The 15192-nt window shown below is 43.2% G+C and overlaps 3 protein-coding genes across 3 annotated transcripts in view; 2 read left to right on the plus strand and 1 right to left on the minus strand.

The window, feature by feature from the left end:
• The window catches only part of xpo4 (exportin 4), a 51429-nt gene extending 44991 nt beyond the window's left edge, over positions 1-6438 (plus strand). Inside the window, 7 exon segments of the mRNA XM_076263238.1 lie at positions 1925-2218; positions 2492-2672; positions 2980-3098; positions 3847-3977; positions 4258-4375; positions 4888-4980; positions 5746-6438. Coding sequence (XP_076119353.1) covers positions 1925-2218; positions 2492-2672; positions 2980-3098; positions 3847-3977; positions 4258-4375; positions 4888-4980; positions 5746-5943 — 1134 coding nt within the window. The 3' untranslated portion in view covers positions 5944-6438.
• A 1921-nt stretch (positions 6439-8359) lies between these two features.
• On the plus strand, positions 8360-13363 carry eef1akmt1 (EEF1A lysine methyltransferase 1). The gene is made up of 5 exons (XM_076262540.1): positions 8360-8652; positions 8757-8904; positions 9442-9524; positions 10397-10686; positions 13011-13363. The coding sequence occupies exons 2-5, from the start codon at positions 8767-8769 to the stop codon at positions 13139-13141; spliced, it is 642 nt and encodes a 213-aa protein (XP_076118655.1). The 5' UTR covers positions 8360-8652; positions 8757-8766; the 3' UTR covers positions 13142-13363.
• Positions 13364-13486: 123 nt separating this feature from the next.
• On the minus strand, positions 13487-15132 carry il17d (interleukin 17d). The gene is made up of 2 exons (XM_076263239.1): positions 14535-15132; positions 13487-14254 (listed from the first exon to the last, which is right to left on the minus strand). The coding sequence occupies exons 1-2, from the start codon at positions 14849-14851 to the stop codon at positions 13921-13923; spliced, it is 651 nt and encodes a 216-aa protein (XP_076119354.1). The 5' UTR covers positions 14852-15132; the 3' UTR covers positions 13487-13920.
• Positions 15133-15192: the final 60 nt, after the last annotated feature.

Below are 15192 nucleotides of genomic sequence, written 5' to 3' on the forward strand. Positions count from 1 at the left end.
TGGAGTTATGCTTGCTATGTAGATCCGTCATTTGTTTCAAAGTAAAATTTCACATTTGAAACCTGAATCAAAAAGCCCTGGTGAGGCGTTGAAGAACCTTAAAACAAAGTGACATGGCTTTGGTTACGTTCTGACCCCATACCATTATGTTTAATGAAGTACTCATCATCACTCTGTAACATCACAGAAACAATAACCCAGTTTTATCTATTTGAGTCATTCTGTGTCAAATCAGACAAAATCCAGGAAAATAGTTGCTGCACTGTCTCCAATTTTGCTCAAGGTTTGTCTTCATAATATTTAGGTCCCAAAACTAAGACCTGTAAAATATTTTTGTTAAATTCCAATGTTTTCATAATTTCTTTCACTTGCTTTTGTATCATTTTTACACCCTCAGAAATGCCTTATCTTGGAGGCCGTGTTTGGGCATTAATATCTGGAAAAGTATTATTCCTAGCCTGCCCAAACTTTGTAGGGTGGAAGACAAACATGTTCTTGGTGTGATTGGACCGTTAAAAGTTTGTACTGCTTGCTCATTAGTTTTCTAGAAGGCCCTAGATATGGAAAAAAGTGCAAAACTGATGATATGATGATATTGAACTAATCTTTTGTATCCACATTGCACCAATCATTATTTTGTCAGCAAATATAATACTTAATTAATGTTGAGCCAATATTTGAGGTCTGCAACGAATGCACATGAGGATATTAAGGATAAAAAAGGTGTGATTTGCATTTTTGGAAATGTTCATAGACCTAATATGGTATGTGGGGTAGCTTGTAGGAACACGAAAATCAATGTAGGAATAGATCAGTTTATAGTCATTTCGCGTATAAAGTGCCAATGATGTACCATGTTTCATTATTAAGTGCATAAATACACTTACTTGGTTACATTGTATACCTATGGATTTTCATTTCTGGCCCTGGGGTAAAACAATGATTTTGGTACAAAACACCATGGTACACCATGGTTTGTACACAAAATGCCCATACACTGAGCTACTTTCACATAGATTTTCAAGTGCCTACTAGCTACCCCACATGCTATTTTAATCCTAAGAAAATGACCGAAAAACACAACCTCCCCTTGTTTAATCTTCAAGGCCATTATAGGTGGAGAGCTCAAATATTGGTACAACATTTATGAAATATAGTATGCATGCAGAGCAAAAAATAATGATTTATACCAAATGTGTACAAAGCAAGTTTATACTGCCCTAAACACTTCTTGCACTTTTTTCTAAATCTAGGGCCTTCAGTGAGAAAGTCAGTGAGAATGCTGTACAAACTTTTAATGGTTCAGTGAACATGTTTGTCTTACCCTGCAAAGTTTGGGCTGCTTATGAATAATACTTTTCATTATATTAATGCCCAAACATTGCTTACCAGACAATATGATTTTCAGGCTGTAAAATGTAAGGCACTGGGGCTGAAATAATAGGATTTGAACATAAATATTTTACAGGCCTTGGTTTTGGAACCCATTTTTGACTTAGACAAGGTTTGAACAAAATATGAGATGGTGCAGCCTTATCTGTTTTGACACGAAATGACCCATTTATAAATGATCACTTGTATGGCATTTCTTTCAAACATATTTCGCTGTCATCCTTAAGCAGGCAAGTCTCCTTTTTGAGCTGTTAAAAAAGATTTTATCCTGCCACTTCAGCTGCTCACACTAGGTAGTCTATAAAGCACCTGAATACCTTACATTTAATGGCATCATATACATTTATATACAGGATTAATTTATTTGGTATAGTATAATTCCAATTTAACTTACAGGGTAATGAGGGCCATGTAATATAAGTACCGTTTTAATTAATTGTATACGTATGTAATTTAGTTTAATTTGACCAGTGAGCTGATCCTGGATCAGTGACAGAGGGGGGTCTAACTCCCCCCCCCGTCTCTCTCCCAGGTCCTGCACCCTCTCCAGCAGCGCTTCCTCAATCTCATCAACCAGGAGAACTTCGCCCAGATCTGCCAGGAGGAGGCGGTCAAGCGTGAGATCGTGGCCACGCTGGAGGCGCTCTGCGGCATCGCCGAGGCTACGCAGATCGACAACGTTGCATCGCTCTTCAGCTTCCTCATGGACTTCCTGTCCAGCTGCATCGGCCTGATGGAGGTGTATCGCAACACGCCCGACACGGTCAACCTCATCATTGAGGTGTTCGTGGAGGTCGCCCACAAACAGATCTGCTACCTGGGAGAGGTGAGCGATCATGTTCACACACACACACACACACACACACACACACACACACACACACACACACACACACACACACACACACACACACTTATAGAACTTAACACTTAATATAGAAGTGAGGGATATTCTTGCCTCTGAAATGATTATTTTGGCCCTCCTACTAACGAAGACTTTCCTACAAACAAAGACATTCCTACAAGTAAACTACATATTCTCAAATATGACATGGATGTAACTTTTGTCTTTCCTCTCATACCTATCTCTTCCTCCCAGACTAAGTCTATGAAGCTGTATGAGGCGTGCCTGACGCTGCTGCAGGTCTACTCCAAGAACAATCTGGGCCGTAAGCGTGTGGACGTGACTGCCGAGGAGGACCAGTACCAGGACCTGCTCCTCATCATGGAGCTGCTGACCAACCTGTTGTCCAAAGAGTTCATCGACTTTAGCGACACCGGTGAGGTTGAGGGTATGTGAGCTTGTGTGTGTGTGTTTGTTTATTTGTGTGTGTACGTGTGTGTGTGAGGAAGAGATGGGGAATGAGATCATTCTCATCATTTGTGATTCTTTCCCTCTCAGTCTTCCTCCTTAGATAGGCGTCTTGGTCTTGCTGCCACCTTTTGCTCATTCTCTCAATCCATGTTGTTGATTTCAATAAAAAAAATTAAAAAAAACATGTTTAAGTTAGATTTAATAAATATTGCATGACTGGCTGGCATGTTGTGCTTGTGGTCTTCATGGCTGAGGTGTGTTTGTGTGTCCAGATGAAGTGTTCCGGGGCCAGGAGCAGAGCTCGGGAGCGGGAAGGTCGGTGTCGGCGGCCGACGTGGTTCTGTTCGGGGTGAACATCGTGCTGCCGCTCATGTCTCAGGACCTGCTGAAGGTGAGACCTCCAACTTTGGGATTTATTGGACATGTTTGGACAGTACAAGTGTACACATGGTGGTGTTAATGCACAAAATGAAGTTACATATACAGTATCTCTCTCTGGATTCCCACGGATCCTTGGAAGTTTGTGAATTTGAAAAAAATCATTTCAAAGCCCTGGAAAGTTTTTGGAAATAGACATATATGTACACATGGGTCAGTGAAAGTGCTTGAATTTATAGTTAAGATCAAAATTGTTTCCCCCCTTTATAAAATCACACAAAACCCTAAAAATGACCAAAACCAAATTTGTTTCTAGCACTTGTGCCTCCAGAAGAGCAAAGACATTTTATCCTCAATCATAGCACAGTGCGCAATCAGCATAGAGGCAATGAAGTACTGATTGGTGCATGATGGGCTAAGTTGATTGGTGCATGATGGGCTAAGTTGATTGGTGCATGATGGGCTAAGTGTAGCTGGATTGTGATTTGTAATATTAAAACAGTATGATCATTTTCTGTCTGAAACTGCATGAAAACAGTGTTTTAGCCACTCCAGTTTTCAAAATGTTCTCAGGGGAGAAACCCTCGAACCCCCGTTGAGACTCTTTTTTCTTTTCAGTCAAGATCGCTTAGAAAGGGGGTTACATTTTGCCTCGACTTAGTCTCCTTCAAACCTGCACTACGTTTTGTTCTGCACAGATGTGACCCTGTATGCTTCCTGCGTCTGTAACCCATAATGCATCTCTCTGTTCCCCCCTGCAGTTTCCGTCTCTGTGTAACCAGTATTATAAGCTCATCACCTTCATCTGTGAGATCTTCCCTGAGAAGATTCCTCAGCTGCCCGAGGAGCTGTTCAAGAGCCTCATGATCTCGCTCGAGCTCGGCATGACCTCGTATCCTTACCTACATCTGTGTGTGTGTGTGTGTGTGTGTGTGTGTGTGTTTGTGTGTGTATTATAGAGTGTATCAAACAATTTAACTGAATTTGAAAAGGAGTTGAAAGAAGTTATAAAAGGGGAAACATTCTAGTGGTTCACTCCAGTGTAAAACAGAAGTTGATGCATCTACCCTTTGTGGATGACTTTGTGTGTGTGTGTATTTGTGTGTTCAGTTAGCATCAGGGTCAGGTCAGGGAGTCGGACTGCTGTGTTTGCCTTAACCCAGCTCCCACAGAATGAGCTCGGAGATCAGCCAACTCTGTCTAGAGGCTCTCTCCCCATTGGCTGAGCAGTGTGCCAAGACCCAAGAAACTGACACGCCCCTTTTTATTGCCACCCGACACTTCCTCAAGGTGAGTGCTGTCCTTATGTGATGACAACAGTGGAGTTGTTAAAGCAAATCTTTACGTAGTAAAATGTATTGTCCAACGTTATGTAATGCAGCGCAATCGCAAGTGCCTTGTCATGTGTTTCCGATGGGGGCACATAGTCCATGTAGCTTGCATAGATTTTGAGATGCCACTTAAAAACTTGCGCGAGCCTTGCGTTGTCAAATTTGTCACTCACAATAATGTTATGAATCTTAAGGGGTTTTTATGTCACCCTATCACCATCATCTTTTGGCACCTGTTTCTGTGTCTTACATTGCCTTCATCTTCATCAACACGTGTGTGTGTGTGTGTGTGTGTGTGTGTGTGTGTGTGTGTGTGTGTGTGTGTGTGTGTGTGTGTGTGTGTGTGTGTGTGTGTGTGTGTGTGTGTGTGTGTGTGTGTGTGTGTGTGTGTGTGTGTGTGTGTGTGTGTGTGTGTGTGTGTGTGTGTGTGTGTGTGTGTGTGTGTGTGTGTGTGTGTGTGCGCGCGCGCAGCTGGTGTTTGACATGCTGGTGCTGCAGAAGCACAACACTGAGATGACGGTGGCAGCAGGAGAGGCTCTCTATACTCTCGTGTGCCTGCACCAGGTGAGCTTTAGTCTCCACACACACCCTCAACCTCAGCATCACACACACACATACATACAGCATCAGTACCACACACACACACACATACATACAGCATCAGTACCACACACACACACACACACACAGCGCATCAGTACCACACACACACACACACACACACACACAGCATCAGTACCACACACACAGCATCAGTACCACACACACACACACACAGCATCAGTACCACACATACAGCATCAGTACCACACACACACATAGCATCAGTACCACATACAGCATCAGTACCACACACCTGTATCCTCCCGCATTAACAGCATCAGCATCACTATGGCATCAGTACCAGCACCTCTCACTGGAATACAGGGCTCTTGGTGGGCTTAATGTTTCAACCATATCATAAAATAAACTGTCTGCACACTTACATCCTTTGCAAGTTTATTTGCCAAGCTTTCGGTCAGACGACCATCCTCAGGGCATCCTCAACCATATCATAAAAAATAGTTTTCTAAAAAACTTGAACTTAACACTTACAGAATGAAAAGTATATTAAAAGTTTTAAGTTCTATCTTAAGTGTTAAGTAGTGAGGGGTAGCGTTTCATTTATTATTTCATTGACAATGGTTCTCAGAGATCCTATTACAATCCTGGAGAGGCATTACGTGTTTAGTTTTTAATTGGCAAAGTTATTGTTAAAGTTCTTACAAGTTTTCTCTCTCTCTCTCTCTCTCTCTCTTGTCCTCCATTTCTCGTCCTCCATCTTATCAGGCGGAGTACTCTGAGCTGGTGGAGACTCTGCTGTCCAGCCAGAGGGACGCGGTCATCTACCAGCGGCTGGCCGACGCCTTCAACAAGCTGACAGCCAGCAGCACGCCCCCAACCATGGACCGCAAACAGAAGGTGGCCTTTCTCAAGAGCCTGGAGGAGTTTGTGGCCAATGTGGGCGGCCTGCTCTGCGTCAAATAACCACTGCCCCCTACAGCCCCCAGCCCCCCTCTCTCTCTTCGACCAACCCCCAACCTCCAGAGCCACTCGCTCTCACACACACACACACACACACACACACACACACACACACACACACACACACACACACACACACACACACACACACACACACATTCTGACATGCAAGCACACACACATCTACCCAATTGTGGACTTATAGGTTAGCCTCCTGGCTAAGACTGGTTTTGCTGGCCATCCCACACAAACACACACACACACACAGACCCCATCCCCTTGCACTGGTGGAGAAAAGAATCTGTAAGCTGCACTGTTGGACTGGATTAGAGCACTGAAGTGACAAGGGGAAGTCTTCGGAGGAGTCCTAGCAGTTTGTGTGTGAGTGAGTGTGCGAGCGTGTGCGTGTGTGTGTGTGTGTGCGTGCGTGTGTGTGAGAATGATTGAGAAATTGAGATATAGGTTCTCTGGCTCTTTGCCTCTCACCCTTTCTCTTCTGTATGTCAGTCAGCTGGTCGTGGGGAGGATGGGTAGGGGGTTTGTAAAGGGGGGTTGTGGGGGTGGGGTGGGGGGGGGGGGTCACCGAGATCATCTCAGTCCAATCTGATCTTTGTTTACTTTGCCAGTAGGGAGGTGTGGATTATGGGCAGGGGGACACACCTCTCCAGTTTGTCTACAGTTCTACAGAGTTCCACATAAACCCTGCTTTGCTCCCCAGCCTCACACACACACACACACACACACACACACACACACACACACACACACACGGAGCCCTCCCCCCGCCCTCCCCAGAGTGCCTTCTTGTTTTTCTTGTTTGTGTCGTGTGTCAGCCGTCTTGCCAAGACGAGCAGAACCGTGTCTTACTGCAAAGCCCGTGCGTCATCACGGCGAGCATGCATCGCCATGGCGACCAGAGAGAAAAAGCCTTCCTTTGCTATACCACGTCACCACAGCTGGTGGGGAAAGGGGAGGGCGGGGGGGGGGGGGGGGGTAGCAAATTACTGATGAAGAGGAAACGGGATGGAAGAAAAGAAAAAACCAAAATCACTTTGTGTTTGATAAGGGTGTACATATATTTTCAAAAAGAAAAAAAAACGGAGAAAAAAATGTGTTAAAAAAATAAAGGACTGAATTTTTTTATAAAAAATAATAGAGGGTAAAAGCAGATTTTTTATTGCTATGACATCACCTGAAGTTAGAAGGCGCTAGTGTGAGTTTTTTTTGTTTTTGTTTTCTTTGATGCATTGTAGTTTTACCTTGTGCCCTTGATTTGAAATGTTTCACCTGGATCACCCTTTTAGTCCTGGTTGGCCCTCTGCTACACTACAGGATAAAGGCGTCTCTGGAACTATGTTGAGATGCTCACAGGCAACACAGGCCTATGAATGAGGTTTGGCCTGCACTGTTCATTTCATTTTCTTTATCTTTCTTTCTTTCTTTCTTTTTTTCCCTCCGGTCTTTTTTCCTGCTATCGCACCCATGCCCATGTTTTCAAATCACCAACGCGCATTGGGACTGTAGGAAAGCCTATATTGCCGTAGCAATAACAAACCAAAAACCGACAAAAAAAAAGGAAGGAGTTGATGTGTTTTAGCCCGGTCTTGCTTGAAGAAAGGACTCCCAGACCCCTCTCCTTAGAGCACTAATTCTGTTCTTTTTGGAATGCCTGAATTGTAATGAAATGTAAAAGTGTACATAAACTTATTATATAAAATATTTTGACTACTGTTGTCTGTCTTTATTTTAGCCAGATAAGGTACAGTATGCTTTCAGTCCTCTAATCCCACAAGCTGAGACCACAGTGTGACCTAGAGACTGAATCTGGACAGGATCTGGACCATGTTGGATAAATCTGTATTTAGCTGAGCTACACGATATCTCCGAGATTGAATTGGTAATCTGATGTAGGGTTCCTTAAAACATATGATCATGCCGAATTCCATCAGGCTTTAGTTGTTTTCGACCAACCACATTGCCAGTTGGCAGATCAAACAGATGTAGATCTACAGAACTGCGCTTGCAGAAAGTAGAACACCAGTCTATCCAGTACATCTGTTATGAAAATAATTATTTTGCGACCCTTACCAGAAAAAGATGGTCGGTGATTCTATGGCTCTGGAGTTAAATTGTTGTGGGATACATACACAAGGTGGGACTAAAGCACACAGAAAACAAGTCCACAATTTCAATTAACTTTTCCCCATGACTCATTCACACCTGCATGTGTCAAAATTAATTGAAATAGTGGACTTGTTTTCTGTAGGGGGGCGGGGGGTGTCCCCTCAACTTTAAGTCCAATAGGAGCTTACACATAGCGCTTGAGATACTGAAAGGAGGCAAGTTGCCTGAGATGCAATTTCGACTTTTCGGACGTTTGGTCTCTATCGGATACCGTAGGGCTAGACCTCCACGTGTGACTGTCAACAGGGAGAGGTGGGTAGCAAGCAAGATATGTTGAGCCTCATATTGGTACTGTAACGTTAAACGTATAAATGTGGTTTATGTAACTGTAACGTTATACTTTGATATCGGTTAACTTCTGCAATGTGAGGCAAACAATTCGGCCATGTTAAACTAATTGGGCACGTGTTTACTTCATAATCTAATTTTAGCCATCTCTGGTTAGCAGCAGGGAGATTAGCTGTGGCTATCCTACAACTGGTTGTTTCCGAAATCGCATACTGTACACACTGCTCGTATACGATCAAGGCATCTCGTAGACAGTCGCCGTAATGACAACTTGAATATCTATTTTATAGGCTACTTTTGCATGCGGTACTTCATAAATAGTATTCTTTTTAATCGTAATGAAGGCAAAGCACCATGAGCGACAGCGACGATGATGTCCCTCAGCTGTCTGCGGCCACTCTGGCGGCTCTGCAGGAGTTCTACGATGACCAGAAGATGGGTCAGGGACAGGCCACAGACATCTACGCGGTCGGGGCTGTAGAGGAGGACTGGGTAGGTCATACAGGCAGGGGTGAACTGTTGAAAATGTTATAGCTTAAAGATCAGGAAGTGTGTTGTACAGTATTTCTACAGGACACTTGTAGTTGTTGCATTCATTATAGAAATAATATGACAATATTGTTGTAGAATTAGGTCAGAGAAGGTTGAAGCAGTAATCAAGGAAATTTGATTTGGTTCTTACAGCTAGGGATTTGTAACATAGACCTAGATTACCAAACTGTTCAACATGGTATGGTATGTGCAAATAAAGATGGGAAAACGATACAGGAAAAACTTAAAGGTACTGATTTCAAGCAAAAGACCTGGAGTATTGGGTAGTCAGCATTTTACATTTTGTGTACATTTATATAAATAATAGTATTAAGTATAAACATATATTTGCAAATGATCTATATGCAACAGTTTCAAAAACTAAATCATGGGACGTGCAAGTTTGTGCAAGGTCCAAATGGTGGTGCTTCAAAAGACATGGTGTCAGATAACTGATGTTTTAAACATTTTTAATGTCTTCTGTAATTTCTTCATCAGGGAATGAGCCAGTTTTGGTATAATGAAGAGACAGCTACGCGGCTTGCAGAGGAGGCCATACAGCAGGCTGGCAAAGGGGGCAGGTCAGTGGTGCATCAGTAGATACCGTTGTTTGGATGAGGCGTTAAATCAAGGTCCTGACTCAGTGGTCAAAAAAGATCCCATGGCACTTATCGCAAAGAATAGGGGGTTCCCTGGTGTCCTGGCTAAATTCCCATCCTGGCTCATTCAATCTGGCCCCCTAATCTTCCTCTAGCGTAAATTGTTCATTCATTCCCTCATTCTCCAATTAAAGCTGGTGTTTGGTGCGCAATCTGGTGCTTAAAGGTGCTCTAAGCGATGCTTGGTAACGTTACTTCTGTTGATTTTCAAACAAAACAGAGAGCTAGCTCACTACTTCCTCCCCCTCACTCCCGTGCTGCTCCCGTGCAATTGAAACTCTCCTAAACGTGCATCTCTTCTGTGATTTGCTGGAACTGTTTGTTATGTTTTTATGGGCTAGGTTTGCCCAGGTTGTTTTTGTTGCCGTTTTTTGAGCCTGGGCTGTCCACAGAGATCGCGTTTTTTTTACAGTGTATTCAGGACACAGACAGCTAGCTGTTGGTTAGGTGATTTTTGCAGTAAGTGACATAAAATGTTTTAGCCTAAAAAACGCGTGGCATCGCTTAGACTAGAGCACCTTTAATGGCTGCCAGATGGGTGCTACATTTTGGTGGTTGTTAGTGACAGTCCACCTGTTAAGAGGTTTGGATGCCTTGATAACTTCTGCCATTGTCTGAGCGGCCCTCTATAGGCGACCTAGCAACTTTCTGTGTTTCTTTAATCTTTTTTTAATATCATCTAATATGCACTCCCTCCACTAGGAATTTAACATCTCTCCAATGTATGTTTGAAATCATAAGTACTCCCCTCTACTAGTAAGCATGGCTAACACCTCTCTAATCTCTCTCATCAGGATAGCATGCCTCAGCTGCCCAAGCGTGTACCAGCGGCTGAAAAAGAACGACCTGGAGGGCATCAACGATGTGACTGCTGTTGTGCTGGAATACGACCGCCGGTTCGCTGTGTACGGTGACGAGTTCGTCTTCTACGACTACAACAACCCACTCAGCCTACCGGAGAGCATCGGTCCACAAAGCTTTGACTTTGTCCTCGCCGATCCACCTTACCTGTCAGAGGAGTGCCTCAGTAAGGTGGCCATCACGGTCAAGTTCTTGACCAAGGGAAAGACCCTGCTCTGCACAGGTGAGTTTCATTTAAAATATTTTACAGGGTCATGGAATTTCTGTAATATCATGGAATTTTGGAAAGTCTATTCCAGACATGGAAAGTCAGGGAATTTTATCATTTTTGGGTCAAAGTCATGTAATATCAGGGAATTTTGTTGTAGCAGTTTAAAATGTACTTGCCAAAATACATTAATACAAATATATGTCCATGCAGAATGGTGTATATCTTATTAGCTTTATTGCTTGCTTGAGTAGTAGTGGTTAGCCCAACTTTGTTTATTCAGTGCCCATTAATTCTAACCTGACTCTCGCCAGATGAATTTCGTTCTGCCTAGCTCCACTCATCCATAAGGGATCGATCCATTGGAGTGGTGTTTCAGAAAGCTTGGCCTTATCAAAAATTCTTGCATATGATTGGATAAGCCACTTGTCCGTCATCTATTGACGTGCTACTTCAACCACTCACAGAGAAGCCAACCCGTGATGTTGAGAACAGTCTCACCTAGCGTTCATGGGCTTCGGAAAAACCTTTTTCCCAGTGAAAACATCATAATTCCGCGTCATTCACGTCACGTAATGTGTGAGTCAGAGGTCGGAAACTGGGGCTAGATTTTGCTAACAGAGTTGCCCAGTTAGGGGCTCGTCATCACTTTTGTCGTCACATTGTAGTTCGTTTGTGGTCCATGTGGCCTTTCATGTCCAACAGTTTTAATGTGAACTTGGGAATTTGCCGTTTTTGTCACTTGAAAGCTGCATATCTTTCTTTCATAAGCGTCTTACACTATATTTTAAGCAAATACAGTTGTTTATTTAGGATTAGTGAGTGTATGTTTAACCTTTGTTGTGGCATCCGTGTTTGTCACACATTCTGACGGCAAAGCACATGAACAGTTGCTGTGGGAAAAACAAAGTAGCCACGGGAGCGGTCCTTGTCATTCCGAAGTGCCATGAATACAGTACACCATCGCTTCTACGCTACGTCACATCTATGAAACTCCCACCCTGCGTCCTGATTGGCTCTACCATAAAATCTGGTGCCGAAATCACTCTCAACGGAAGCGATCCCAGATGGATATGAGTGGAGCTAGGTGGAACGAAATTCATCTGGCGAGAGTCAGATTACATTAATTCATCTCCTGCTCTAAAAAAGTAAAAGATTCTTGAACCCTACGTAGCTGCTCTGAAATCTTTGGTCAGTATATTGTACCATTCATTATATAGTAGGTCATGGAAATTCTGTTTTTTTTGTCAGGGAAAAGTCATGGAATTTTGCATTTGACTTGGAGTGGGAACCCTGGTTTTAAATAACATATGGCATAGTTAGAATGTATCCGTTTTTGAGTCAATGATTATCAAGTTTCACTGATTTGGAGTCTATACATTACACAAGAAAAACTCTAAAAGATCATACAAATTGAAGTACAAAAGAAAACAAGTGTTAATCCACCTAATTGTAGAGCTCTCTGGCTTCATTCTCCTAGCAAAACAAAGCCATATGATTCTTCTTTTAGAAGGTTTACTACTTCCTCTGAGTTCATTTAAAGGTGCTTTAAGCGATGTTGGGTAACGTCACTTCTGTTGATGTTCAAACTGAGAGAAAGTGGAATAGAACATTATGTCCAATATTCCAATATGTGGTTTAATGTTCTGCATTATGTCCAATATTTCAATATGTGGTTTAATGTTCTGCATTTCTCATTAATGGGTCACTTTGATACTAAAAGTATGATTCTATGTAATGACTGTATGATATCTGTACTGTCCCTGTGTATATCTGTGTGTGACTTTATTTAGAGATAAGCGGGAATATTATGACATTGCAGTGTTTTACTGTTCTGCATGGCTGCGTCAGTAGCTATCTGCTCCGGATTGCCAGGTTGCCACTAATCAGGGTCTGATTCAGTGTAGTCCATGTGAGATGGGATGACCAACGCCATCTCCCGTCAGCCTGGAAGGATACTTAAACCCTAACAATTTCCTTGTCTAGTTAGAGCAGCTGATGGATCTTTAGGTGAAGTCATGCTGTCTCTCCCTTGATGTGCATCATTGTAAATAAACTCTGTTCCTGATTTTTCATACTATTGGTCTGACTGGGTCCCTATTAATTCTATGGTATCAAAATTACCATCAAAACAAAACAGAGCTAGCTCGCTACTCCCTCCCCCTCCCTCCCGTGCAATTGAAACTCCTAAACGTGCATCTCATCTGTGATTGGCTGGAACAGTTTGTTATGTTTTTATGGTCCAGGGATGTTTGTATTATATCTGCTTTCCCCTGTCTCCACCGTTTAGTCGGTGTTAATGGATTCTCTTCAGTCACTGATGTGCCTTTTTTCTCCAGGAGCCATCATGGAGGAGCATGCAAAGAAACTCATGGCTCTGAAGATGTGTAACTTCCTGCCCAAGCACAGCCATAACCTGGCCAATGAATTCCGCTGCTACACAAACTACGAGTCGACGCTCCTCTCGTAACACCAGCCACCCACATCACCAGACTTTTCAGCTGCTCTGACAGAACTGTCAGTGACTGAGACTTGACAAGTTGTGCCTATGAGGTGTAGGGTCGGGTGGCAAACCTATTGACTGACCCTCAGAACTAATGTAAATGTATATTTTTTTTTTTAAATGTCAAGGACTCTAGAATAAAGATATTCCATGCTAAATGACTCTAGAATAAAGATATTCCATGCTAAATGCTTTTGCTCTTTGTTTGGAGTAAACATGGGTCACAGACGTACAGATAGGATGAATAAAAATGGAAACAATGTTAAGTTAGTTTTGAATTGTATAAGGAATACATAAAGTCACAGTCTATGAAAGAAGTTTTACTTCTGATATATTACCACTTTTACCCGTAATGTTTTTGAGGGGATCCACTCCGGAGAGCAAGGATAATCTCCAAACACTGGCACCACCGCCACATCTCAGATTGCAGTTAGTTTCCTAGACTGTTTACTTTTATTGGCTTGTGCCTACAGTGGTGCTTATCATAGTCAGCTAGATCAATTCCATTACCCATGAGATGCCCTCCTCTGTGGTTACCTATTCTGAATATTCATTCAGAATATATTGGCCAGTGCCTGCTTCACAGGAACTTACTTTCTAGGAAAGAAGACATGAGACTTTTTGATCAACAGGTGTCACTGTGTATCACCACTGGACAGACCCAAAAGCGAGGAATCTCACATTTCAGTAAAAATATAGTTCTGATGGTCTTAATGTGGCACGTGAATAGGGTCTTCATACATTCTTTAGTTGTTCTTCCGAATGGGGTTGGTATGGAACGTCTTCTGGCCTGGCTTTACTTTAGTGCTGTCCAGACTTTGGTTGGTCCTCGGTGCTTGCCTATCTTTTTCCAGCAACGGTACGCACGTGCACCCAACCGGGACCGAAATGTAGCTCTCCGTGTAGGAGTGACGGCCACCGATGCACGAGCCCGTGCGACGCAAGATCACGGACGGCATGTAGACCGGAGTGCTGCGGTAGCGCTCGCTCTCCTGGCCGAAAGGACCGTTCAAGCATCCTTTACACAAGCAGTAAGCCTCTGGGATGTAACGTGGGTACCTCGCTGGGTCGTGGGAGACCCTGTTTGGATAGAAAATATATTTAGAGTCAGAAACTGAAATGTGTTGTTTCCTATGTGAGAGGCTTTATTCGTCTAAAACTCTGCCATGCTTTGGTCGTTTTACATTACACTTGTTGACCAAGCGACTTCCAACAAGGGTGGTATGAACAATTTACCTGTAGGCTATTGCATTATATATGTGCTGAAATGTCGATTGTTATCTTGCCGGCATGCGCTAGGTTAATTTTAGTGTGTTGTTAGTAGCATAAGAGATGCATTAAAAATCTGAAGAGATCATACCTGTATGCCCAAGGAGAAATACTTAATAGATTCACAGGAATGCGCGACTTTCTGTCCGCTGTCAAGCGACGACCAGAGGGACATGTCATATTCAGTCGCTCAACTGATGCAAGCTGCAGTGTGTGATGAAAGGCGCTAAAGACTCCCACCGAAAGTCTCCCAAACATCTGTTCAAGAATTTCCTCTGGAATATCCAAGCATGGACGTGGACGTGGCCGCGGCATCTTTCTGGACACCTTACTAACTTTTGATCCCCAGCAATAGTCGCCCCACAGTAACATCGCAGCCAGCAGCAGGACGCAAGTCCGATTCATCATTGTCTCACGGCACAAAAGATTCACAGGTAAATTACTGTACTTACAGGTACAGGTACTGATACTTGGGAGGACAGAAAACTCAGGGAAAGTTCTCCAAAACAGAGGGGGGAAACTGCGATTCACAGGAGAATCCTTCGTGGTTGCGTAAAAGTCTCCAGTTTGGCTGCCAGTCAGAGAGAACGGGGAAAGAATATTCTGTCCCCCATGAGCGATTTCCCACCAACCATGGTCTGAAAACCAATGAACGGAACATTTGGCTAAAATAGGCTAAAATAACTGGTGAAAAGTAACACCACCCGATCACCACTTAAGAGCCTGGGTTTGTTGACTGTTCTCCTGGA

The sequence above is a fragment of the Alosa pseudoharengus genome, unplaced genomic scaffold, assembly GCF_046254945.1.
Source record: "Alosa pseudoharengus isolate Yale_2024_CS ecotype anadromous, Long Island Sound unplaced genomic scaffold, YU_APseudo_1.1 YU_APseudo_1.1_scf_3, whole genome shotgun sequence".
NCBI lineage: Eukaryota > Metazoa > Chordata > Actinopteri > Clupeiformes > Clupeidae > Alosa > Alosa pseudoharengus.